General features: G+C 40.3%; 1 protein-coding gene across 1 annotated transcript in view; it reads left to right on the forward strand.

The window, feature by feature from the left end:
* The window catches only part of ARHGAP28 (Rho GTPase activating protein 28), a gene marked incomplete at both ends in the record, with an annotated part of 70,842 nt that overhangs the window by 30,713 nt on the left and 12,333 nt on the right, over positions 1–27,796 (forward strand). Inside the window, 7 exons of the mRNA XM_084280319.1 lie at positions 9,488–9,690; positions 14,207–14,424; positions 19,965–20,052; positions 21,972–22,129; positions 25,713–25,878; positions 25,993–26,084; positions 27,418–27,495. Coding sequence (XP_084136445.1) covers positions 9,488–9,690; positions 14,207–14,424; positions 19,965–20,052; positions 21,972–22,129; positions 25,713–25,878; positions 25,993–26,084; positions 27,418–27,495 — 1,003 coding nt within the window. The remainder of the gene's footprint in view (positions 1–9,487; positions 9,691–14,206; positions 14,425–19,964; positions 20,053–21,971; positions 22,130–25,712; positions 25,879–25,992; positions 26,085–27,417; positions 27,496–27,796) is intronic.

Here is a 27,796-nt window from a genome sequence, read left to right on the forward strand (position 1 = left end):
GTCAGGTCCCTCTGTGCTATATCAGTAGCACCTCCTCTCTGCACAAAGCCCATATTACCTGCCCTGCCTATTCCACCTCTACATGAGACTCTCACCCAGCTAGGCAGCATTTACAAAATAGAAAAGGAGGGGAAGAGGCAGGGTTCGGGCTTGGATGCAGGTATACAGGTGGAAGGGTAGAGTTGAGGTCTCATGTTGCCTCAAGTCATCCAAAATAAAATCACAGACTTTTCTGGACATTGACAAGAATTATCAACAGAAAATCTGCTAAAATTCTGGCTTTCTGTAGTTTCCACACTGATGTACTTTCCATCAGTTTACACCCCATACAAACCCATCTTTCTTCAGGTAAAAATAGGAACATAGTTCTTTGAGACATTCTCCCAGATTCATCTATGTTGTTCTATTCAGCATACATTCTTCAACTCCACTGCTATTAAGCAGCCTCATTAACAGCAGAACAGCCTATTCAGCAAAATTGGGACTTTTTCCAAAGTAACTCATACGATCTTTATCAATGCACTTGAGTGGCAAAAAATAGAATTATGCACACATCTTGATTTTTATTTGGCTACAGCATTTTCTAGCAAATTTTTCATTCCTTCTGACTGATTCAGTATGCCACAAAATACAATATAGCATGGAAAATGCAGGCTGAGGGTTCACAATTTCCTGACAGCCAATCCAGAGCTGCTGAGAAAAATCTAAGTGGTGAGAAATACATTTTCTCATGAAATTTTTGTGATTTGTAATAACTTCAACATTAACAGTACTATAAAGAAAGATGTTCTGAATTTGAGCATAAGGGATAAATTAAGCCAGTGAGTTTGTAACCATTTATAACTATCTGAGAATCAGAACCAGGATTTTTATAGTGGCAACATGAAGCTGCTCCTCACTCTGTTAAAAGATTTAACGGTATCTTCACCACATAAGCATTTTTTTCTCAATAAAACAGCTTTAAATTTTTGTGTTGCTTAGCTTTAAAAGTTTAGTGTGTTGCTTTACATTACTTCAGTCCAGTCCTGTGAATACCATTAAACCCAATGTTCAAAATGTTTTCTAATGAATTGCAGGATAATCAATGCTATTCATGACTAAAATATAAATTAATACATAAGAGACTTTATGTATTCATATTTTGTAGCTTGAGTATTGCCTCCCATTTACATTAAAACACATTTGAAGAAAAATAAGTACTGCTTGTTTGCTTAGGTCCTGAAGACTTTGGGTGGAATGGTGACATTTACTTGAAAGGGTGCATTAATTATAGGAAGAGAGAAAGTAACAGCTGGAGTTCACTTACAGCTAAGCACAAAGAAAACTTCAAAGGCATGTTGCATGACTTCAGGCTCCTCTTTGGTTTTCTTGTCCACTCTCAAGAACTATCTGTCTCCACTGATTCTATCAGGAGCTTAAAGAGCTTACACTTGCAATGTACGTAGTTACATTAGATGCCTTCCAGTAGATGATATGTTCCAGTTCTTTATGTTGTTACCTTAATTCAATTGAAATGACTGAACTTGCCTTTTGACATTTTTCAGAGAGAGAAAGTCCTACAAATACTGGGAGTTCCTTAGTGATAATAATCATGCTGGCTGAAAGGATAGCTCCTTTAGAAGGATCTAAAATAAAAATAAGTATATGTATTTCCACAATTGCCACATAAATGTTAGCAGCTGTACCGAAAGCTATAGGAAGTCTGACCACATATGTTTCAGTGTTTCATCGTGCCTGATGAGTATTTTAGTTTTTCTTTAGAAAAACTAGTTTAACACTGTCCAGTTTACAGCCCCTGTGGGTTTTACTTGGTTTGCTTCTTTGCTTATTGAATGATTTAAGCCTCACCCGAGCTCTCAAACCTGTACATTTCCTGCAGTTTCAACTGCATCCTGTTGTGTTATAAATAAGGAGTCTGGCTAAGTGTGAGTTGCTGGCAGGGGCTTATCAATTGTCTTGTGAGAGAAGACTCTGGATTGTTCTACACATTACCCTCCTCCTCCCAACCTTCTTGGTATTTCTAGTTATGCACAGATGCATGCATCATAGCCTGACATACGCCAGTTGGCTTCAGAGGATGCTGTCCCCAGGGAGGGCTTACAGGGCTGTTGCTTACCTTAGAAGTGACACTGCCAGAACAGTAGGAAGCAAAAGAGAAATACAGCTATTCCACTGCCTTTTGTGAGAGCTTCCTCACTACTACAGATAGCTCTCCAAGGAGGGACTGAGTGGATGCAGCAAATTAGACTTTGTGCAGTACCAGAGTTTAGACAGCATCTAGTGCATTTGTGCTTCCCCCTCTTTTTTTCTTTCATGTGACACTGCTTCATCTTTGCTTGCTACTTTGGGGAAGACATCGGGTAACTGCTCGCACTAAGCTGCAGAAAGAAATGTGTCTGTCTCATCCTTACTGCATGGCTTAACCAAACAATTCACCCCAAGGACTGGTGGTCTTGGAATCACAGAATGCATTAGGTTGGAAAAGGAACCAGCCTCCACCACCTCTGTAGTAAGCAGGGACACCTTTAACTAGACCAGGTTGCTCAGAGCTTCATCAAGCCTGACCTTGAATGTCTCCAGGGATGCAGCCTCCACCACCTCTCTGGGAAACCTGTGCCAGTGTTTCACCATCCTCATAGTGAAGAACTTCTTCCTAATGTCTAATTTAAACCTACTCTGCTGTAGTTTAAAACCATTGCCTGTCATCCTGTCGCTACCTGTCCTTTCAAACAGGGCTTACCAAGATGAGGGCAAGATCAAGGCTGTCGTATATGTTGATTTCAAATTCTGTCCAAATGGAATTTGAAGGGTTTGCCTTGGATTTTGGGATGCTTAATTACCTAGCGATCTCTCTGTGTGAGCGCCAGACAAATGACATTTTTGGAGGCACAAATCATTTGTACTGTACACACACAGCAGATCGAACATTTCCAGGATTTCCTAAGCCTACATTACATGGCCTGTGTGCCTGGGTTTCTTCCTGGAAAACTCTAGTCTGTCAGAGTGGATTTGTCTCATACAAGAGCAATTGGACTTAAGCAAGCACCAACATAACAGAAGAATTTGTCACCTCTAACAACTGAAATGTGTTGGAAATGTTGACGATGTTTAAACTGGCTGCTCACAATCAGCTTTTGCCTGCTGTATGCCATATCCAGATACTTCTTCTTTTGCCCGTACCCATTAAAAATTACATCTAACATATTCTGCCATAATCTTCAACCACCAAAACTGGCTCACCCTGATGCTTCTTAATCTATATGAAAAGAATTATTTTCCATTCACTTGAAAAAAAATGGTTAACAGAATCTACGCATGGTAGTGTTAATCATCTGGGAATCCCTGCTGCCTTTTAGGAACAGCCTTGTTAGGAGAAAGAAGACAAAATAGAGCCCCTTTCAGCTTCTGACAAACACATCGAAGCTATGTAGTGCACTGTCTGTCGCATCAGGCCAGCGCTGAAATGCTGTGATTGCTAGTGTGGAGGAGAGGTCTGGGTCACGTCCCCAAAGGTCATCATTGCCAGCAGGCAATACCTAAGGAGTATATTCCCTGCACTCCTCTAGCTCAAAGAGTCTGATTGTGAGAGTCCCTACATTGAAATGCACAAACAGAGAGAGATTCTTCTGCAATCTCCATGCTCGGCTGCAGAGCAGTCACAATGTGTCCCTTGTTAGAGGGGGACAGGGGACTTCCGTAACACTTGTGGGATGGTTGCATAAGAGAGAGCTGAAGAGCCCAAGGTGAAATACATTTTTAAATGCTGGCAGGTAACTCTGGCAGGCAAACCTTACAGCTGAATCTCCTAATTCCCATTGTTGCAGGTGGTTGTAAATAAAAATATAAAACTCTTTCAATTGCTTTAAATTCTGTAAGTCTTCTCTCTTTTAAGTCTTTATATCTTAAGACTTATTAAATCCTTTTGGTCCAAAAAATGTCTGTGGACATAGAAAAGCATCTTTAGAAGTAAAATTAATCATTCACTGAAAGATGTTTTGTAGAATGTTTTGTAGAATACAAAGACATGCGAAGTACTGAATTCCCATGTTTTCAAGTCTGGTTCATACAGTAAAGTGAAAACAGCTTAATTTCAAATGCAGTTGGCAAAAAAGAGCAATGAGATTCATACAATTTTGGAGCCCTGCTAGACAACAGGATGAGAAAATATTAATGAACTAAAATCTTATTCTGCTTCTCACTCAAACACTGTTACAAAGGAAGTTGGGTGACACTGTGAAATCAATGAGCACGCTAGGTTAAATATTTGCTATACTAGATGTTAGACACAGAACAGGGCCACTTTAGGATCCACTGCCTACAATTTCACCAACATCTGCAAGACAGAAGCGGAAGTGTGCAGATGGAGTTGAGGGGATATTGTCTGAGATAAGCCCCTCTCTGAGCAGAAGCCACCAAGCATGAAGAAAAGGAAACAAGCTGCAAATAGTGCTGGAACACTGTCACCAAAAAGGAGCCAGATGACAAGAGATCTGGGGCAAGAGGCAACTGAGACATGAACTGTGCACAAAGATATTATTTCGGTCTTCCTTTGCCTAGATTTTGTACACATTTTAAAAAAAAGAGAGATAAATACTGACACATGACTGTTTCCTAATATTCTGGAACAGAGAAAAACAGCTCTTAATAAAGAGGAATAATTTTAGTTTCCCTGTCACTACAAGATACCACCCCTTTTTTACACTTGGGAAGAGCTGAGTAGAGAGAGGGTAATTATTGTTTTTGTCAGAATGTGGTGTATTGTTCTGATAGATTGAAGGTTAGAAAGTTCTGCATACAGGAAACAGCACTGTACTCTTCACTGTTGTGTTTTTCAGACACTAATTACCTCACTGGATTAAGTGGCTATGCTGACAGAATTATTGCAATATGAGAAAGGTGGATCTTAGTCCTAAAATGACCATGACAATTTGTATCCTTCATACTTTTCATTCCTACAAATGTGATTAATTGTGGTGGAGCAGGCTCAGGACCCACCGAATTAAATGAAGCATAATGACCCACAAGAGTAAAATGTGCTGTCTCTGTGTAAACAAGGATTAAATGCTGGTTTTAACTACAACATGGTTTTATTGCTCCTATTTGCTTTATGGATTCTTTACCACCCATTACTTAATTAAACTGAATACACAAGCCTGACTTTATCATTAGTCAGCCTGTGAGCAAGCATTAGGTGTCATTGAACCAGAGTCTGATAAACCTTAGCTTTGGGGATAGAATAAGAATTGTGCATTGGATTTGGCTTGGCTGTCCTGAAATCAATGTGTGCTGTCAGACCTTGAATATAGGTTCAGTGGGGCTGGTTTGCTATTGCATTTCAACAACATTATAAACATACACCAGGACAAAACCAGTCACACACAGGTGGATCAGCTTTCTTGTGCCCCATGGAAATACCCTGCTGCTTTGCAGAAATCTTTCCACAGAAAGCTTTCTACACCATACCATCATATTTCTCCTTGCAGGCACTCTTTAACCCTTTGTTTCTGTGACCAATATCCAGTAATAGAAGCACTATCTATCCTTTGACATTGTAGGACACTTTCACCTTCTTTCTTTTTCTTTCCTTTTTGAAGGGTTTGTGTTTATGTTTCTGTCTGTGTGGCTTTTTATTTTTCCCCCACCCTGAAAACAATTTTGGCACATTCCATGGAGTGGCTGTAATTTTTGCTCAGTGCTTTAAGGTTCCTCCTTCTCTCCTAGAATTTTCCATCCAGGAAGCCAGGATCTGAGATCCCTCCTGTGTTTAATTTATTCAGCCTTTCAGATTAGCTCACCACTATCCATGGGGAGGGGCGGGGGGGAGCAAATGAAACTGAGCACAACTTTCATGATTGCTACTTACCTAACAAGACTGGTTTTCAAATTTTCTTCAAGAACAACAGATTGGTCCCAGCAAAAATATTTTATCCTTGTAAACTTCTCTACAGACACTGAGGAAAAAAGCAAACAAGCCAGAAAGCCTTGAGGGTGGAAAAGGTATCAGGAACATAGGTTTTCTGCTACCAGAGTTCCCAGGTGACAAGCAACCAGTGCTTGTTGAGCTATTTCTGAGACAGGCAGGCAGCTTGCTGAGTCAGTGCTCATTCAGTGTCCTTCAAGAATGAATTAAAAGAAGTGAAGAATATGCTTTGCTTCCTCAGTAAGATTTTTTTTTCCTGAATCTGTTTTGAGCAGTTTTGGCTGGAGGAAATGGAGACAACTGCCATTATCACATAAAAGCCAGACCACTTCCTCCAGGACAGAAGCCACAGGTATATGGGTCAGAACGGCAGCCGGAGGTCTTTTCAAACACGTGAGCTTTTAATAGGCAGACTGGAAATAATTGCAGAAGGTTTGTAGCAGACCACCTGGAAGCAAGCTTCAGCTGTTTACCGATAAGGATAAAGCACCTCTGCCGAACCTTTCTTGTAACAGGAATTTTACACAGCTTGATTTAATCCAGGCTGAGATAACAAGCCTCAGATATGAGGTTCTCAGGAGACTTTGTTCAGCTGATTTTCTGAATAAGCCTCATACTTTTAATATTGTTGTAAATGCACATTAATTACTCAGGAACCTTAGACGTATTTGGTAAAGCTGGTTGCCACAGCAGTTGTTGCCATGCTACATGGTCTGTTTTGCATTTAGCTTTTTGGTATGGTAATATTACAAAATAGCAGTCTCACTGTGGGGAGAAAAGAAGCAACCCACCAAGCCTCTTTCTTCCTAATATGGTGAAATTAAAAGCCTTGGTTTGAGCTAGCTGAAGTGCTGATGGAGCCAGAGCCCAAGGATCAGCCTGGTGTGGTGCGTGAAGAGTAGAAGGGTCATGGTCAGGATTCATGCTGGGAGGGCAGGAAATGTTTGAATTCCCTGACCATGACTAAATGATGAGAGACTAAATGATGGGAGATGCTATCAGGGAAAAAGCCCTCTTGTCATCAGACGGGTGAGAGCATTTCTTTCTACGATCACTAGTGTGGGAGCTCTGGGCTGCACTGTACAGCAGATGTAGGGACTTACTTCTCACAAAGGTTTGTACTTAGGAGGGATCGGAATTGTGCAGTGGGCAGCAGCATGCAGGGCCTCAGCAGAGCCCCAGGCTGAGGAGAAGGTGAGGGAGGGACAGGCTGCAGTGGGAGGATGGGCACCTCCGGACCTTGGCATCTCTCTCTGCTAGTGCAGCACCCAGTGAAAAGGGGCCCCAAATGTGCAGGAAGTTTTGCCTTATTCTTTATTTGTGTTCACTATCACATTTTAAACAAAAGAGCACAGATTTTCACAGCAGTAAGCAATTGGCTGGCGGGAGCTGTTTCCCCCATCCCCACTGGCTCGCAGCTGAAGAGATGGGAGTTTTCTGGCTGCTTCTTGGGGGTTCTGCTTCTGCTGGTGAAAAAACATGCTCAAGGATGCTTAGTTCAGTATTATATTTAAGTCCTGGGAGACCTGCATTTTTTTTTCCTTGCTGATACGGGTAAGAGAGAGAGGTGAATTCATTAAACTAAAATGAGGCCGCATCTTCCAGACTAATAATTCCAGTAATTACGATTTATCAGGTATCCAAGTCATTTGAGTCTTTGAGAACAAAAGCTGACTGAAAAGCTCGCATCTCCCCAGAGGAAGAGCTACATGGAAAGCACTCAAATAGCTTTAACCACATTTGTGTCACAAATTCTTCTCAGATTTGGTGACCGTGGCTTGCTCTAATTAAAACAATAGCAGTTTCATTGCTATGTTTAAAAGCAAACAGTCATTTGATGTTCATGAGGGAGAAAAAGAACAGAAACACTGAAGACAGTGCTTCTCTTCCTGGAGGAGATGTGTCTCCACTGCTCCATAGTACATTTCTTTCGGCTGAAATTCTGTCACCCATCTGAAAGCTTTGCTTCCCCGCAGCTGGCCAGGAGCACATGGGTAGGTTTGAGATCTGAATCATCCAAATTACACCTCCTTGAAGTCAGAAAGAGGCAAAATACTGAGCTTTGCCTTTTTTAAGCAGTGATAGCGTCTACAGCTGGATTTGTTGTGCTCCACTGCTTACACCCTGGCTCCCCAACCAGGGGCTCAGACCTAGCCCAGAAAGAATTGCCTGAGACCACCCAGATGAAGCAAAGAAGCTGCAGGAGCCTCAGGGAAGCAGCCAGCCCTTTACTGACAAGGGGGGGTATGCAGGAGAGACAGCACCACAAAGTGGGAAAAGCATGTCCAGTCAGCTTTATTAAATAATATGTTGTTTATACATCTCTTACAAAAACTTTGAAGAGAAGGGAAATACTGAAAAGGAAGTGTTTTCTTTTGGTTTTTTTAGTGGAGTAAAAGTGATGCCTGTGGTTTTAAACAAAGGCCTGTTGGCAGGATGATGCCATAAAGAAAAGGAAGAGAAAGGGAAACTGCTTTTGAATTAATTCAGATAAGTGAAGGCCAGAAGACCTTATGAGAAATTTTTCCATTAATTCCTGTAGTCTAGCTCTCTGCCATAATTGTGTTACCTCCTGACTCCTTTGTACAAATATTGTTGTGGTTATTATTACTGTTTACTGTAACTACTGTAATTACACTTACAAAAACTGCTTGCAATATTGCAGCCATAATAATGTGAAAGAGCAAAGTCAGGCAAGACTTCTGTGGTAGGTATTTTATAAGATTTTGTATGAACTTTTATAACTGTCTTCAGCTGCAAGAAGTTACAGTGGGAAAAGTCAAGAACAAAGGAATAAGGAACAAAATTCTTTGTTTTGATTCAGTTGCTGTATTGAATTATAACTTGAAATTTGATTTTTTAGTGAATCGTAATTTTTTCTGAACCTGTGATCAAAAGATTATTTGGCCTAAAACATACTATTTCATTTCAAAGGCAACTTTTGATAAGATTTCTTTTATTTTAATTTCATTTAAGAAAAAAGGGTTCTTTTTTAAAGGATTTTCACATAAAAAGTTATTATTCTTCTGAATTAAAATACTTCAAGTTTCAATTCTTTCCTGGAGCCATGGTGTGTTTGCAAAATATTTCAGGGATCCCAAGTCTGATTATTTTTCCCCAAAGATTTTTGCATTGAAGCATGTCAGCCAGTAAGCAAAACAGGAAGGAAAAGAAAGAAACCCAGACACAAAGAAGTTAATATACTTTTCCAGTGTCTTATTAGACGGGCAGCAGTGTTAGAAATAGAAATTGTATCTCATGATTTCCCCTCTAGGCTGTAAAACTCTAAAAGTCATTAAAGACATAACTTGTTAGACACAAAATAAATTTCCAGACATAACTGGTAGGAGCCACAGAGGTCATAAAGACCACCAGAACTGTGCATTTTGCCTCCAGCACATTGTTCCTTGCCTCCCTGGTACCTCCCTGGTACTGAGTCACATGCTTTGTTGGTGTGGTACAAGTTAGGCAGTATTAGCTTTGCAGTTGGACTCGATTATCTTAAGGGTCTTTTCCAGCCTAAATGATTCTCTGATAGATAGTTTTTTCATTACTATCTCTTTTCAGAAAGTCTCTCCCTCGTTGTAGAAGAATTAACAGAATGCTTTCCAACGAGTCTGCACCTCCTCCTGCATTCAGCCGCTCCAACTCGCAGGCCTCCATGGACAGCACTTCCATGGAGGACTTCTGGTGTGAAGTTGAGAGCATCAAGGAGAGCAGTGAAGATAGATCTGAAGAAGCAACCCTCCTGGAATTCAAACCTGCTGACGGTGAGCACGTGAAAACCACTTCTTCCTCACACCTTGGCTTTGCCTCATCTCTTTAATAATGTCCTGATCTCCCTCCTCATGTCATCCAGTACAAGCAAAAGTGCTAGGCTGGGCTTATGATCATTGTAGCTCCACTTCTGAACATCACAGTGTACAAGAGACACTGGAAAGAAACAATAATTCAGTCTGGTTCATGCACTGGGATGGTAATTCAATCTTGAAGTAAGGTTTTTGCATTGATTTTATTTGTGCTTCAGGAGAACAGATGTGCTGCAACTCAGAAAAGAGAGGCACTAAACAGAAACTTTGTCTCCAGCATTAAAGAAATGCACTCAAGACACATAAAACCACACAAAATGACCAAAAAATGAATTTAGTATATTGGAATTTCCAATTTTCTCACTTTTGGTAGGATAGTTACGGAAGTTTTTAGTTAGCTATTGTTTGGTGCTATCAGAAACTTGATAACTGCCTGTTTCTCTGAGATTTAACTATTTAGATATATTTCAAGGAGTGATTAGAGGCAAGTCTGAATATATAGATGCCTCCATCATTCAGACTCCCCATTTTTCAATGTTCATTCATCGCTTATACAAATTATGCTGAAGGTATTACTACCTCATTCTGCTACTTCTCCCCCTCTCTCTTTGTGTAATGTATTTGGAAAAACATGTAACAGTCTGCACCATCTTGTTGCATTACAGCTTTGTGTTAGATGGCTTGATAGCATCTAGAACAGCAGTTCTCATTTTTTTCCAGTTATGACCCCACTTACAAACACATTATATTGTGCAACACAAAATGCCAGCTGTTACTATAGGATAAAGCCCAGTTTCTTTTGAGTCATGACCCACTGATAACTGCTTGCAACCCTTTCATGTGTTATGACCAATAGTCTTGTAACTACTGATCTAAGGATAGATTTTGGAACAATGGTGTGTTCTTTCCATACAATCACTAACACAAGTTATGATGTGTTTTTCTTACCTTGACGTGCAATGGGATGTCATTAATCTTACTACTGGGAAGAAAGGTGAAAAAGGGAGAAGAGTGCTACTTTATTAAGGAACCAAATATGTAACCAGTCATGATAAGTATCCCTCACAGAGATATCTAGCTCCTGTCATGCACTGTTTCCTTAGGGAATGCCTCCCACTTCCTAGCTCCAGATAGGGCTCTCATGGAAGCAAAAGGAGATGAACTCTGCTCACCAGTCACTGTACACCCTTAGGAATATGGTCTGGCAGCTTAAATCCAAACTGCACTTCTTTGTGCTGGCCTATGGTCTCAAATAAAAGTAAATCAAGGTGCAACATTGAAACTTTATGGTAATTGTTATGGGAAGGCAGGAAATCAGTTTGACGTTATTGGGAAAATTTCTGTCTGATCATGCTCTCTAGCTTGGAGACCCCAGCAACAGACTGTGAACCTCTCTGTGTCTCCTGCATGCAATTATCAGTGTGAACTGGATGTCTCTAAATTGTCTGCATGTTCAGGTGAATGTTACATATCTGTGACTTACCAAGCCAGGTAAGTTAGCAGGACACAGCAATAGAGGAGCTCACAGCAGTGCAAACTCTGCTGCCATCCCATGTTATCCATTGTCTGACTACACCTCGTTACACTGCATTGATTTTTTGCCCTCTGTCCTGAATTAGAAATGAGACTGCAAGGTAAAATGCAGCACATCTCCACACTTCATTTACCTTCATACTGTTATTTTAAAGTCATATATATTGCAAAACCAGGCAGTACTTGTTCTAATTATTAACTTCAGGATTATATTCAATCTGAGATTATAAATCCTGGCAATAATAGTGAGTTCTATTAAGCTCTTAATAGGATAACACTCCTTGCCAAGGATCAAAACACTGAAAATCAATGTGGAAGTCCTTAGGGCAAAATAAAAACAAATATTCATCACCTTTTTTAAATGTCTTTGAGAGGAAGAGACGCAGAATCCTTAAGAAGGAAGCCAAAGAGTCATAGCAGCCAGACACCACTGATACTGTCAAAACCACAATGCTGGTTTTTGCCAGATCACACGTGAAAGGGAAGACGTCAGCATGCTTACTCTGTTAACACTAATGGCTATGGCCAAGAAAGAACAGAAGGTCCAAACAAGTGATGCAAGGGATAATAATGCTGGAGCAAGAGGACGTCATGGTGTAGTTAAGATGGCACTGATATGCCAAATTGCTTTAACACTTGGTGTTACAAGGCTGGGATGTTGTGAGTTATTTGAGGTTATATCTGAAATTCAAAGAAAGGGACACCTCCTTTCTAGCAATCTCTATAAGAAAAGGAGAATTACCAACTAGAGGGAACCCTTTTGATTACTTGTCTGTCTTCTGGTAGAGCAGAATCAAACACACTATCAAGACCCTGCTGTCTAAGCAGCTACCACTTCAAAAATACGGTTTTGTAAAACCCCATATTTTTATTTTAGTCCTTATTTAAACCTATAGGTCATAAAATGTTGAGGGTTTTTTTATGAAAAAAATTCCTTCTCTTTAATAGTTCTACTCCACTGGTTGTTGTTATTTCATCGTCTATTGTTTGTGAGCGGTTGAAACAGGAAAAGGGCAACAGCCAGAGAAAACAAGTCACAGGGGGTGCTGGTAAGCAGGCATACTTTCATGTCTGCTTTGCTATTTTTCATAGCATCATGAAAGCCAAGTTTGATTGAAAACCAAATTCTTGGAAAGAATATGTCAGGACAAAAGCCAAAATGAATGTAATTAAGAAACTGTAACATGAATGGATGTGGCTAGAGCAGTGGCACACAGAAATGAGACCTTGTGAGGGGGAGAATGAGGGCAGCAGAAAACCCATCAGTTCAAAGCTTACAAAGCAGGGAAAGAAAGAGCCTGTCATCCTATCAGTGGATGCACAAAGGATATGAGCAAAGAATAGCTGTTTCATGGGATACAGAGACAGTCACACCCCATCTAACAGAAAGCATGGGTTTTAGAAGCAAATATTATTGTAGAGTTTTGTAAAGAGACAAAGCAGGTAACAGTGAAGTCTGATGGCACACGTGTAAGATGCTTTCACTTGTCATTGTGGTCGGGCCCTGTAATTTTCCTTGTTGCCTACCTAACTGCTAAAGTGTGACAAACTGGTGTCTATCAATCTTCCTGCATTCTGGTGGTGTCAGGAAGAGGTAATAAAAGGATAGTGGAAATACCAGCCTACCATTAAGACCATTGCTGGGACAAGAAGAATAAGTGCATTGACGAGTTGTTTTATAGAACATGCTGCAAATCAATCCATTTCCTGTTTGACACGTTTATTTGTAATACTTCCTCAGGTAAAGGGGGAATGCAATTATTGTATTGTCTCAAGCACCATATTGTAGAGCTGGGTTTGTTCACAGAAGTAAAAGGAAGGACCTCAAAATCTCCTTTGTGAAGAGAGATTTCGAAAGACTATGTTTACTTTAAAAAGCAGACAAAAAAACAATGACAGCAAAATTTGAAATTACTAAATTATTTAGATAAGGTACATTGGGAGCTTCTGCCTGTCCTCCAGGAATACTCATTTAGTGTATCAGGTAGCAAGGAACACTGTATTTGCTTTGCATGGCAAGGTGGGGAGTAGGTGGGGAGGCTGCAGAGATGGCTCTATGAGAAGATACCAGAAGCTTTCCCCATCTCTGATAGAACCAGGAAAGAAAACACTTTTTCACATAGTGCATAACCTTATTATGGAACCAGCTGTGGTGATGAACCAGTAAAAACAGGTATTGAACCGCATTCAAGAAGATATTACTCACTAATCAAGATATTGAAAAATGCGGGGCTATAGAGTACTAGCCAGTGTTTAATTATTAGAAATCAGGATGGCACCTACCCTGCAAGGATAACTCATTCTATGACTTCCACCCCTACCTGGCCTCTTTGACACCTACTCCTACACAACCTGTCTTCTGTAATGAACAGCTCTGGCTCTTAATCATTTTTTTCAAAACAGGCTGTAGGACTAGGTGGACATCACACTTCTCTCAGTGTGGAGTTGACACCAAGTGTCTGATTACCAGCTCACTCTGGTATCTTCAGTCTCATCTTTAATGCGTCAACATATTTTTCTATTGTATTCAACACTTCGTTATTTTTGCTTATTTTAATTGCAGTAACAATTTTGTTTCCACTTGAGAAATGGCTTCATGTGGTACACTATGTATAAATGGTAACTGAAGGGCTTTATGCTCTTGAACGAGGGGTTAGTTTTTAGCAACCCCACGGTGCCTTCTTCACGTGCATGTGTTATTGCTGTACAGGTTAAAAGTACCTCTTGGGTTCTTCTCCTAAGCCCCTTGTGCAGAGACTGCCAAACTGAAAGCTCACAGCATGTTGGCAAAACTAATTTAACTTGCATTTGTGGCCCAAGAAAGATTGGAAGTGGAGTTTTTTGGACCTAAATCCTAAGTCGGTGATCCACCATGCCACCTCCCTTCCTTCAGCCCCCTCTCCCTACCGTGCCAGGCCTGGTAACATTCTCTCTTCTTCCGCAGAAGGGGAGCTGGAGGCAGAATGGCTGCAAGATGTAGGTTTATCTACATTGATCTCGGGAGCTGAAGAGGAAGACGGCCAAGCCCTTCTGTCCACTCTGACTCGAACTCAAGCTGCCGCTGTACAGAAGAGGTACAACACCTACACTCAGACCCTGAGGAAAAAGAACAAGCACACAGTCCGGGATGTGCGGGATATCTTTGGTACCAGTGACTCCTCTGTAAGTAGCTATCATATCCTTCCAGATGCTTTAGAGCTTAATTTTTAGGCAGTTTGCAAGTACCTCATCAAAGCTCCTATCAGACAGGAACCCTTTTCTGATGACAATGTACAGAAAGCCAGCAGCAGTACCTAACACTAAGTCTGGACTTTAAATGTTCTATTTACTCCATTTTGAGAGGAAGAAACCAAGTGAGATAGTCTGTGCACAGTTCTGCAGCTAACCTGTGACATAATGTTGTATCTGTTGCCAGCTTTCCTCCTGCAATCTCCTATCAAGACTAACATTTACTCCCTTCTTTTTTGGAAATTGGTGAGTTACTCTTGGCAGTTATTCAGATTTTTGCTGGCTTCTGGGGACACTTACTATTTACTCAGCAGTCTCAGCGGTGAAGTAAAACTTCTTTAATGAAGCAACTGGGGTTCAAATATGCATAAGCAATTAAACACCTGCAGGCATGATTGCAACTGGTACACTGGCAGTTACATCTCACTTACGTAGCAAATGAAAATCTATTAACTGTTCATTTGCTTCATGGCTTCAGAAATGACCATTGCCTCTGGTGGTTTCATCCACTTTTCCCTGAGGGATAGCACTAAACGTACCAGTTCTTACCCTTACACGTTTTGATTTTGCAGTCAACTGTGTGAGTTTAATCCAATGCTCAAAGCAACATGTGTGACTTCAAATATGTCACTCACGATATCTTAAATGGGAGTCGCCAATAAGCTCAAAAGCTCACCTTGGAAATTACTATTAAAGTTTTTGTCAAAACAAAACTGCAAGAAACGTGTCTTTCATTATGAAATTACTCTGTGCTTTTCTATTTGTCCTTCTCTTTAAGGTTTGGCATCTTGGATGAATCTGAGACACACACACACAAAAAAAGGAGAAACAAAATTTTAGCTGTTTAGTTATATTTAAATTACAAAGATATAATTATTGGGGAGTTAACTTAAATGTCTCAAATTTAATTATCTGAGCTCTTTTGAACCTCTTGCACATACCCCATATGCAGTAGCATCCATTAGTTTCCTGCAGGCAGACCTCCTTGCATGAGAAATCATTGGGCATGTTTGCATGAACATTAAAAAGCTGATGGCACTTATTAGATTAGCACACTTCTGATTCAAGTACCTGTAAACTTTAATGTGTTTCATTTTTTCTTTTTTAAATTATAATAAAGCTTAAGTTTCCTAGCAAATTTCAACCAGCCAAATAAATGTTATACCTGTTCTCTCAGGTGGGCACGTTATTGATCTGGTTTTGACCTGCTTATTTTTCACCTCTGTTTCTCACTTGGTGAAAGAATGAGGAGGTTGAGCACCGTTGCCCTTCAAATCTGTTTTACCTCCTTTGAAATTCAGCTCACTTACTAGTTCTGCATTGTGAAAGTCTGAAAGATAAGACTGAAAAAGTAATAAGACTTCTCATTCTTCTTCTGCAAAAATATTCAGTTCTGCAGGTTGCTTAATCTAAATGTTCACCACAGGTACACAGATACAGCTCCAGAGCACACTATTGCCCCCCTCTAATGGGCTGTGAAACAGATTGTATTTCTAAAAGCCTGCAGGGCTGTCAACACCCTCTGGGAATTCGCACTGACCATCACTCTTCTCTCCGCTGCTTATTATGGGATTTAGAAAGTCCATCCTAATTAGCAGCTCCTCTGGCACAGACACCTTGTGTGTGGGGTTGTTTCTGAGCAGTCCTTTGTAAGGGAGCATCAGCTGGAGATGCTCCTCATGCTCTGCTGCATCTGAGCGTAACACTACAGCTATCAGTGAACATTAATGATGAAGCAGTTTGGGAAAGCAATTTGGATTTAAAAGAAAAAAAAACTAGCTGAAAAAAAAGAAGAGCAACAGCAAACAGGAAGGGACAAATCTTTTCAACACAGCTGCTGAGGACAGGCTGGTAAAAAAACTGCTTGAAATGATGCGCAGGAGTTTTGATTTCCCATCCTGCTTCTTAGATGGGAAGGGAAGAAGTAAACATGCTACAAATAGAAAAACAGCTCTAATTGCTTCACGTAACTCTATAATCCTCTGCATTAGGAGGATTTATACCCTCTTTCCAACACCCTAAGTATTGCAGGAGCCTAGAGGTCACAGGATGGATTACTCTCTTCTGTGGCTAATGAGAGAAGTGATTAGCTAACAGGGGTCACCTGAGATGAGACTGAGGGGACCACTGAAAAGGCACAAATAGTTGTCATTCAGGAGGGAGGGAAGAGAGATTTATGCTAGTTTCTTTCCTCTGTTCTGAAAAAAAAAATCCAAAGAAACCCAAACACCTGACTGCTAGATGTTTTGCTGTTACTGCCTGGTGACCAGCCTCTGTGTGAGTCATCCCTCATCCTGCCCTGAGGTCCATCCCCTCAGGGCAGGAGTGTTCCCTCAACAGCCCAAGTGGACTGAAAATAAACCGTATTTCCTTCTTCTTATTTGGTGTTGGGTTGTTTGGATTTTTTTTCTGTTGCCCACGCTGGAAAGGTGCTGTGATACCCAGCACCTGCTGTATTTCACCCCTCCCAGGCGATGCCTCAGCAGAGCAGCTTGCCCGGGTAGAGGTATCTCTGCTCTGCTTCAGACAGGCTGACGCACAGCAGGTTCGACTGCTTGCAACACTGTGGAGATTTAAATTGTATGGTTTATTAATCACAGTGGCCTGATTTTCCTTACTGCTGGTACCCTGCTGCTTCCATCAGAAGCTATTGGCTCTGCTAGTGCTCAACCCTAGAAAAATCAACAGCAAAATAAAAATGGGGGGGAGGGGGCACATTGATTTTATTATTGGAGGGAGGAAATGAAGCATCGTGCTCATTAGCAGCCCAACTGTGTACATTGTGATCAGCTAAAACTCCTCAAGAGTTTTAGGAGCATTTTACTGGAGCAATGCATAAGAAAATCATGTCCTAATTAAAGAAGAATCACTAACTAACACAGAACTACTTGCATGAAAAGGCATTTGTGACGACAGTGCTTGGAAATAAGAATATACCCAAAGCATGGGCAAGTGGTAGCCTGACCAGAGCTACAAAGCTTTGCCTGCATTTCCCTTAGCTGCAGGGCTGATGATAGCATTTGATTGCTTTGGTGCTCCAATGATTTGGTTTTAGATCTTCTACAATAAGTGTAGCTACTAAAGAACTATCTACCTCATGTCCATTTTTCCTTGCTCTTCTGGTTTCTTCCCATTGGAAATTCCTGTGTACATTGTGCCAGAAAACAATGAGCTCATTTTTAGTATCATATAAGGAGAACTGTCTAATGAATCACTTTCAGTCAGAAATCAAGATGTGAGAACTCTTACCATCGCTGGAGCCTCAGCCAAATGAATAAAGCTGTCCCGCTTTAGTTACGGACACAATTTGACTCTTGCCCTTTCACATTCATTAAGACATAAGCTTCCAAAGTTTTTTAATCTTCCTTTTTACTAAAGAAGCAATCTGGATCTTTAAAATCCATGCATTAAAAAGGTTTTATTCCCACTTTACCCTTTCTTTGTATCATATTATCCTAAGATTAAAAAAAAAAGGGGAGGGCACGGTAACACCACACAGACAGACTGTGATCCTGTTTGGAAGAAATTTTCACAAAAAGCAACACAGATTTGGCTTTTTTATACACCCTCCCTATGGAGGCTGGGAAATGAGACCAAGAATATGATGTTTTTAACTCCCGCTGATATTGTACATGATTCACAATACTCAATAGCCACAAGCTAGAGCAGCTTGCAGGGGGTTGCAAGCGCTGCTGGGTGCGAGGCAGGGTTGTGCTCTCAGCTCCACTCTGCTTCACCCATACCTGGTCACTGCAGCTACTTCACTATTGATTTCACCTGTATAATGAGGCTGGAAGGAATTATTTTTTTTTCTTAATAAACTCAATTCACTGCAATTCTGTTGTGAATACTGTTTGCAGGGTCACACATTTCGAGCCATGAAAGTAGATGAGCCAGTTGATGTTTACCATTAATTTCTCCATCTGGATCTTAAGCAGCAGAACAGCTGCTTTTATATTTAATTTTCCCAAATTGCTGAGGCAAGTTTATCCACCCCCTCCACTTTTCATACTCCCACCTGAAATCTATATCCTTTTTTATTATGCCCTAAGACCTTTTGTGTAAATGTTACGGAATTTTATTATAAAAGCATCCTACAGTTCTCCTTTTTAAAAAATCAATGATCCTTAGAGTCTCCTGGCAAAGGAAGTCCATGTGACTCAAATCCTGTTTGCTATCAAGTTTGCGAGCCATTGAATGGACTCTCTCAAGAGAGATTTTATTCATGTTACATTTGACTTTGTTACCCAAACAGCTCAGAGGATGATTGAATAAAACAATTGCAACATTATTTCAGGCTTCCAATTGGAAGACCTGTCTGTCTTTTAAATATCTGGTATTTTATAGCAGCCTGAATACTGCTTCTGTGCATTGGCTACAGATGGGGAAGAAAAATCTCTGCCCTGAGGCAGTTCTGTTTGTCGATAAACAGGGGATTTAGCAATGTGAAGAGCAATTTAAGGAGAGTTTGCTGTGGGCTCATGGGACTCTCACCTGCAGGTTCAGATAGAAAGCTGGGGCTGCCCCATCACACTCAGGGGGTGGAACAGAAGGTTTGGAAGGTGAGGGTAGAGGGGGGTCCCACCAGGATGTAAAGAACAGCAGAAAACTGACAAGACCGGTTTGGGGCATTATAGGTATTTTCACTGAGTACCCTTCAGAGCATTTTTTAAATTCCTGAGGTGTTTTTTTTTTTTTAACACAAGAACGTGCAGATGAGCTGCTGCTGCCCTGTGTACACACAAACACTCAGCTTTGTCTTTATGAGAAGACCCAAAACTGCAGACAACTGCTGCCAAGAAGAGGTGACAGTACTTGAAAGTCACCCCCTGGGCTTCAGAAGTCCTTCTCAGCTGTGAACACACACATCCCCCATTTTCACACAGTGCAGAATGATTTCTGGAGCAGAAAGAAATGAATTTAGATGTACAAAAGGTCTTTTTTTCTCAAATTCTGGTTTTACAGTTCACTGATAAAGTCTTAGTACAGTGGGAGGACATCCATCCATTAATAATTTGCTGATGCCCAAATCCTGAAAGGTGTTGAACGGACATGTTTCTGACAGGTGTTTGGGAGCAGCGGATGCTTGACACGTGTCAGACAGTCTTCAGAAAGATTTGAGGCCAAAATTATTAAAAGCAGGATGGATTACAATTTGACAAGGACCTTTCACTTAGTACAATTATGTACAGCAATTTACTTTGCTAATTTCAGTCATTATATAGGACAGGACTCATTAGCTACAGCAACCTGCAATGTTACTGACCTCAACATGATCCAAATCTGTGCAGCCTGGGGACTATTAATTCTCAGGCTTGGCTATGAAAAATGTGTTCTGGCAAATCACAACAGGTTGTTTGAACTTGGCATAAGTGTATAAGCTGAGAATGATGCGCTATTGCTTGAACTGTAGCCGTTTCTGTCCATAGACATTTACTTTCACAGCAGTCTGATCATGTTTCCTTGCCTATCAGCCCACATTTGAGACAGTTCCAGTGTCACCAGTTCCTTCTAATGGTCTCCAGCTTCCTGGGCAGAAACCAGTTTGGAAGTCAGTTAGCTGTGAGTATGCCAACGTGTAATCAGTGTTCACTTCCTCCTAGAAAAAATGATAGAAAGATGCTTCTGTCATTCTGAGGTTAGTCCCTTCTTCTGTGTCGGGGCCATACTGCACATATATATATTCTTAAAAACATTGTCAGCTTATTGTCATGCAGGAACCAAAGTTTCCTGTTCAAGACTGGTGTTGTACAGACACAGACTGATGCCCTTGAGGCATCAGTTTCTAAAAAGTACTGATCATTGCAAGGTTGGAATGTAAAAATGACCTGTAAACAATCGGTGCAGAATTTATGCAAAATATGCCAGCAGTTCCTTGTTGACAGTCATGATCAGAAAGTTACATATTTCCTTTACATTTCTTCTCCAATACTGCAGAAACTCTAATGTTAGAAATTTATCATTTCTCTGGTTCTGTCCTATTATTCTGATCTACTAATGGTGTTATTGTGGACATCCCTTAAATACTTTGCCCTGACAGTGATGGGGAGTGCTAATGAAAATGATAGCTGTGCTCTACTCTGTGTCTAGATAACTGTCAGCAGCCTTCCACAGGAATGTCTGTCTTTTATTTTAAAAGATCTTACCATCACCTTTGTTCGGGGCTTAATTAAAGAGATATCAACACCTGAGTTTCAAAACTAGTCCCTTAGATGTCTACCCTTGGATATCATGCAACAATTTCCTTAGTTGCAAAAAATGTTCTGCTGATACTTCTGCTCTGCAAACAGTTGTACTAGAACAGATGAGAAACCAAACTGACAGGGACACTGTGGATGGTTGATGGTCCCAGGTCCTAGAATGGAAAGAGAGGTAGAAAAGATATTAAAACAGCTTGGCCACTAGGTTACATCTGAGGCCACTTAATAACACCTTTTCATCCCAGACTTGCAAAACAAACAGCGGCAAAACAAAAGGTGCTGCAAAGAGTCTTTAAGCCCCTGTATCTGTAAATGCAGTGATACATAAATCACGAGGCATGTGCCTGTTTATAAAACATGTAATGCCTTTTAATTCACTTTCTGATTTCCATGGCTTTGGAGTGCACTTGAGTAGTGTGTGCAAATTCTTCTCTTCAGTCCTGTGGGCTTAAATTTTACTTCCCTTTCAAAATGAAAATTATGATTCTGTTCCAATTGCGTGAGTCTAGGACCTGGACCTTACAGGAAACCTTAAAATTGTTCTGTGATGTGAGAGATCAGTCATAAAAGTTTGCCACACTGGAATTCATGCATGTTATCACACTGTGGACTCCATGACAATAGGGTATTTCTTACTTGATTGCACTGTTTTCAGAAATTTTCCTCCCACTAATTTCATCAGGCAGCTAAATGTTAGAGTAGAATAATAAGTCATTTCATAATATCCACCAGAAATTCCTGTAGATGTCGTGTTTTTTCAAACTAGAAGTTTGTACATTGCATCCTGTTTTGGCTCTACACACCTAATCTAGCAACTCTGAAAAATGTATGTGTGTGAGCATAAAATATATGCACAATGTCTTACGATTATAAATAAGTCAAGGGTGAACTGAGAAACTGGGTCAACAGCATTTTTCTGTCAGGAAATGTAATTTTTAATTGTTCATTAGACAAGTGCCACCGCAGCTGCCGGCCTGGGTATGCAAGGAGGGAGTACCAAAACTTGATAAATCCTGATAAACAGGAAGTTCCAACTTGACTATCCTTCTCACGAAAGCAACAAGTTAAATAATCTAAAATGAAAATAAGGATTTTATTTCTAAGGGGTTGTTTCCTCCAAACAAAACAGGAACATGCTGTGGTTTACAGCGAAATTCCTCTTTGAAGCACTTCCTTTCAAACTTTCTCAAGATTTTTGTCATCTTGGTTCAATTTTTTAATGTCTTTGTACTAAATGCAAGCGTACATTCAGTATTCATATATCGTTTCCATTATTTTCAGCTAATAGCTGTCTAGACTGCGGACTAGATAAAGGCAGCCCATCTGTAACAGAAGAGCTCTCCTATGAGGTCTCTTTCTCAGAATCCATTATGGTCCTTCCAAAAACCCAAGAATGGCCAAAAACCCAGAGGTTCAAAAAGGAAGACTCTGCTTTGCCTGTAAGTTTGTTCTCAACATGCTTCCTCAATTGTTTTTGTTTTAGCCCAGTAATTTCCTGCTTCGTATCCTCAGCATGTTGGAGTCTGTTAAGATGCCTTAGCTGTCCTTTGCTGTGTGTGCTTTGTAGGGACTGTCCACTGTGCCTGCCTACTGCTTCCAACTGATTCCCAGAGAGTCTCCAAAGCTAAACTGGATATCCAAGCCTGGTTTTTACTCTTACTCATGAGAGATGTAATTCAATCTACAAATATTGCATCACCCACACATTTTTCACATAGAAATAAAAAATAGTTACTGGCACTACAACTGGCAATCATTTTCATTACCGGTCTACTTCCGTACTTCATTGCTCCATGGATTATCTGCTTTTGTTAACACATGGATTTAAAATTGCTTCATGGATAAAGAAGGGAAAGAGAGGCTTAGTCCTGCAGCAATACTGATTGTCTCCAATCAGTATTCAGTGCAATTACACTATAGGAGACACTACATGAATGTCTAAGGGAAAGTTTATCTGATCATCCAACCAGACAAACACTGAGCAGTTTTGTCATTATCTGGAATTATTACTCGAAGTCAAGGAAGTCAGTTTTCTATTTCCATCAGCCCTCACAACTCCCACTACTGAAAAGTGGAATTATGAAATAGCTGCAAATTATTTGGAAGCATTTCCTGAATGTTATGATGTCCTGAGATCCTGAACTAATCTGAACTTGTTGCTATCCACACAGACATTGAATTCTCTGAGAATTATCCATTTGTCCATCTCAGGCATCACCAAGGAAGAAGAACCTGAGATGCAGAAGTAAGCTTCCCTGTTGAGAGGAGGGATAAGACACCAAGTAGATTACAACTGGTGTGAAATCCCCATGCTTTAGTTTGTCTGGTTTTTTGGTTTGGGTTTTGTTTTCGGTTTGGTTTTTTGTTGGGGTTTTTTTTTTTTTTTGGTGGGGATAACTGGGTGTCCTGCATTCATCATGATTTTGGCAAACTAAAGCTTCATCCTTGTTCCTTATAATAGCAAACCTAGGACCCCAGCCTTCACTACAACACACACACACAAATTGCCCAGTGTGGGCAATTGCCAGTTGATAGAGCAGGGAAACTGCTGAAAATCAGGGAAGAGAAGATTCCACACTGAATATCATGGACTTATGGATGCATCATTGATTAGTATTAGAAAAGGGCGGCATTGTGCTTATGATGAACTATCTTGCATGCAGGACATCATTTTGTGTGCTTGGAAGCGTACACGAGAAATGTGCCAGGTCATCACAAAGAGAGACTTTTCAAATAGACAACAATTGTAGCTGTTGACATTGGCACTTCTTTTAATTCATATGTTGCCCCTCATGGTATTTGTTTTTTTCCATAATGGTTCAGACTGTAATGGGCCCTAACAGAAAAAATACCTCTTGCTCTATAACACAGAGCAACCAGTCACCTGCACTCTGAAGGACTGTCCCTCCTCCCTCAAGGTGGGCCAGCAGGGTCGGACCAAAGTCTGCACAACATAATCCTTTCTCCAGGGCACATTCCTACAACCAGCTTCATGGATGGTGTATACTGGGCTGCACAGAGAGAGATTATATATCATAAAATTTTATATAAATAAGATATCATTATATACCATAAAATAACCAGAAGAAGCAACTCAACATCACTGTCTGCATAGGGTTACGAGCAATTTCCCCAATGTGGGACCATGATCAAAGCAACTTAGTTGAAAATATAACACAACTAAGTCAGTAAGCATTTCAGGCCCATCTTAGTATGCTGTGTAGTTCCACAGCATAATAACACGCCACATCAAGCACGCTACTAGCCAAAATGCTAGTAATTGCAGGATTGCACAGCCTCCTTCAACGCTGCATATTGTGACTCCACTGTTTGTAAGGAAAATCATTGGAAAATTATGATTGCAAGACAGGAGTCTCAGCGTCAAACCATGTGTTAACACTGCATCACATCACCGTGACCCTAGGAGTCAACTAGCTATGATGGAAAATCCTTGTAGCTACCTTTTGTAATTGGTTTTGGAGTCTGTCATTTTTTTCTTGGCAAACATGCTACTTGTCTTTCCCCTCAGAAAATCTATGTATACTGCGTGACTTTTTCTTATTTTCAAAATTATTTATTGTGCTTTGACTGCTTTTGGACATTTTGCATCACTGGAACCAAAATGCATAGGTATTTAGTATTTCATGTGTCTTCGGGAGACTGTCCTCTGTGTAGCTTTAGTTATTTTATTACATTTTAGCCTAAGAGTAACAGTAGAATTGTAGCGTGCTGAGAAGGGAAGATTCTGTCCTAAAATGCCCCAGACAGCATGTAATTTAATTATTCCGTCCCCTGTACTCTTTCTCCTCCCAAAAAATTAACTCCTATTGAAAGACCATGTGCATTGTTATTTAGGAAGTCCTAACCTACCTGATCTAGATGCCCTTTGTCCTCTCTCTAATTTTGAAATCTGGTATAAATGTAATGCATTTTTTTGTTTGCTGTTTTCTTAGTGTGTTTGACAGGCTTCTTTAAAAGATGGGTTAAACCCGTTGAGTCCAAATTTACTTAAAAAAAGAAGGACTGGACTGAAATCTTCAGAAGCAAAACATTGTTAAAGGGAGGAGATGACTCCTAATGTTATTTTTACCTCTGTGTAACAATTACTGGTTTAAATTACAATCAAATAAAAGAAACCCCAAACATATAATACCAAAGACCCACAGTTGTTTGAAACACATATTTTTTACCATAACTTTGTTATTATGTGTAACAATTATGTCAAAACCTGATGGATATTTGTTTTTTTTGACATTCATACAAATGTCTCTGTCATGATGCAACGTTCCTGGCTCTGCTCCATGACACTGCGGTTTCTAAAATATGTAGACATCTTCGCATGCCCTCAAATTACTAAGTACCATATAGCTCAAGACTACTTGAATAAATTATTTCTTAGCTGGTGGGAGTACTTTTTCCAAGCCTAAATGCTTCTTGAGTAATAAAAAAGTACCATTAAACTGGCAGCTTCACATCAAGTGATTTTGCCTCTGGGCTTTTCCTCAGGTCTTTAGTAGGACCTATCCAAAAAGACCTCATAAATTAAGGTAATGTGCAATGCAAGCATGGATTCATTACAAATACACATGCACGCACACAAATGATTGGTACAAAAACATACCCATGATAAGTTGTGTCAGCTACTTCAGAAGCATTCAAAGACACTCGGGGAGAGGCAGAGCAAAATGTTCTATCCTGAGAAACTGGGCAAAAGTTTAAGTAGCATGGGGCTCGTTTGTCCCAGCTGGAGTACAGACACTGAGGTTGGCACCTCTGCTCCAGCACTGTTTACCAGTCAAGCTGCAAGGGAACGTGATGAGGAAGAAGTTCAGTTCTATGCTTCAGATGAATACAAGTTATGTTAACATACCAGGCCAATATGTAGGGCTGTACTTCAGCTCCTTAGTGTGATCTATCTAACCTAATATGATTTCTTATCACAATACGGGCATCTCTTTCAAAACAAAAGTTCACCTCCTGTAACTTCTGTGCAAATAACGATGTGACCCATCTCTACTCCAGAAATTCATTGTTCGGAAAAGCCGGTTTGGACTAACAGAGGTTGGAGACCTCTCTCCTGAAGATATGAAGAAGATTCGCTACCTCTCCCTGATTGAGCTAACAGCCTTCTACGATGCACTGGGGGTGGAGATGAAGAGGAACCGCGTGGAGAGGGTGCGGGGACGAGGTACTGTGCTGTGGCACCCCCGTGGTGTCCACCTGAGCACTGCTCAGCATTGCGAAGAAGACACCTACAAAGCTGTGCTTCCTCTTTTTCACATTTGTTGTTATTATTTTTAAGAAAATGGTCTGTTTGGAGTCCCTCTCACCATACTGCTGGAGAATGATCAAAAGAAGGTTCCTGGAATAAAAGTACCCCTCATCTTCCAAAAAGTGAGTACAAACTCAGCCTACTCAGCCACTAAGATTCACATTTCAATCATTTACATTGACACTTAGAGCAGACATCAGATACAAGATGTGGGCTTTACAGACTTAAAGGTGTCTACAGGTTGTCTGTCTGTATGTTGAGGTTTGAAAACCTTGTGACAAGGAGACAAAATTTGCTTCCTTTATGTTTTACCCATGGTGGACATTTTTGTAATTATATTATTCTGTGTGGGAAACTTTATGAAACAAATGTCTGCCTCTGTTTCCCTTTCTCATGAAATTAGAGCACACAAAATTGTGGGGGTGGTGTGCGCGTATGTGGGTGTGTGTGTCTGTGTGCAGAAGTGGCAGAGATGACTTGTCTCAGGAGCTTTAATTTCACATAAATTAACACTATAGGTATTATTTAACTATGTGCATTTCCAGAATGGAAGTGTTATCTTCTCATTGAGGTTTGTATGACAAGACAACATCATTTATATAAATCATTTGAGAGTACAGTGTCATCCACTGGATGTCTCATAGTCAGGTACACAGACACAATCACACGTGTGATTTACGTGGACTTGGAACTACAACAGATTTCACTAGAGATGTTGACAAAAGGGGAATAGTGGTGTGCAGTGCCAGGGGAAAGACTGACATGACTTGAATATTTACATATCTTTGCAATCAACTCCACAACTCCGCTGTCAAGATACCATGGGAAATTAGAAGAATCCAACAGCTAGGGCGGGAAGCAGAGCTGGTGGTGAAATTCCAGAGCTGTATGAATAAATACTAGGAAATTTTTTTCCCCCTTGTTCTAAATTATGTTAAACAAAAACATGTTCATTTTTTAATAAAGGATTAGAGTGGAAAGCCAATTCCTCTATTCACAGAAATTTCAAACTAAAATATCCTGGGATCATTTTCTAATCTGAGTTCTCAGTTCCCAGAAATGTATGTTATCTATAGACCGTTCTATTGTGCTCCTTGGGGAAAGACTTAAACGTTTCTCAGAGGTTAATTTTCCCTCAAAACACCATTGTGTTTTACTCAGTGTATCTGCCCTTTCATTAATGAGTTTATGTGTTAATTGTTCTATAGCAGTGCCAAGTCTCAAATCAATGACTGAGGGGCCTATTGCATTATCAGTTTCCATACTCTGCGTTTCAGGGTCAGGAATGTGGAGAGCAAATTAGGAAGGTTTGCTTTAGTGACCTGGCTTCTTTTTATTAGCAAATTACGTAGAAATATGTCTTTTTCAAATTAATTTCAAGGATACCTAGAGTGTAACAAAAATAATAATATTTTTAAGTACTTCTGAGTATTTTCCTGGTGTTTCTTTTTTCAGTTGCTGCACAAGCTTGAGGAAACAGGTTTGGAAACCGAAGGAATTCTCAGAGTGCCTGGATCTGCCTCCAGAGTCAAGGTACATGCCCATGCCAGTTTTCTGTCTCCCGGACCACACACCCTATGTAAAATAATACAACACACTCAAATGTGCAGTGCATATAATTACTGATGTGTGTAGATCAGCATTGTTATCCCTACCGGTGAAAGGTCAGATTGGTTCCTGGGAACCAATAAATCACATGTGGTCTATTGCTTTGCATTCATTAATGTTCTATATAAAGCAGAGAGTTGATATTGGATGCAGTTTTTGTCCACTGAAATTTGAGGGATGCTTTCAGTTTAGCTCTGTCATCCCAAAATTACTGTGATCTTATCTC

Source organism: Gallinula chloropus, assembly GCF_964237585.1.
Source record: "Gallinula chloropus genome assembly, chromosome: 2".
Taxonomy (NCBI): Eukaryota; Metazoa; Chordata; class Aves; order Gruiformes; family Rallidae; genus Gallinula; species Gallinula chloropus.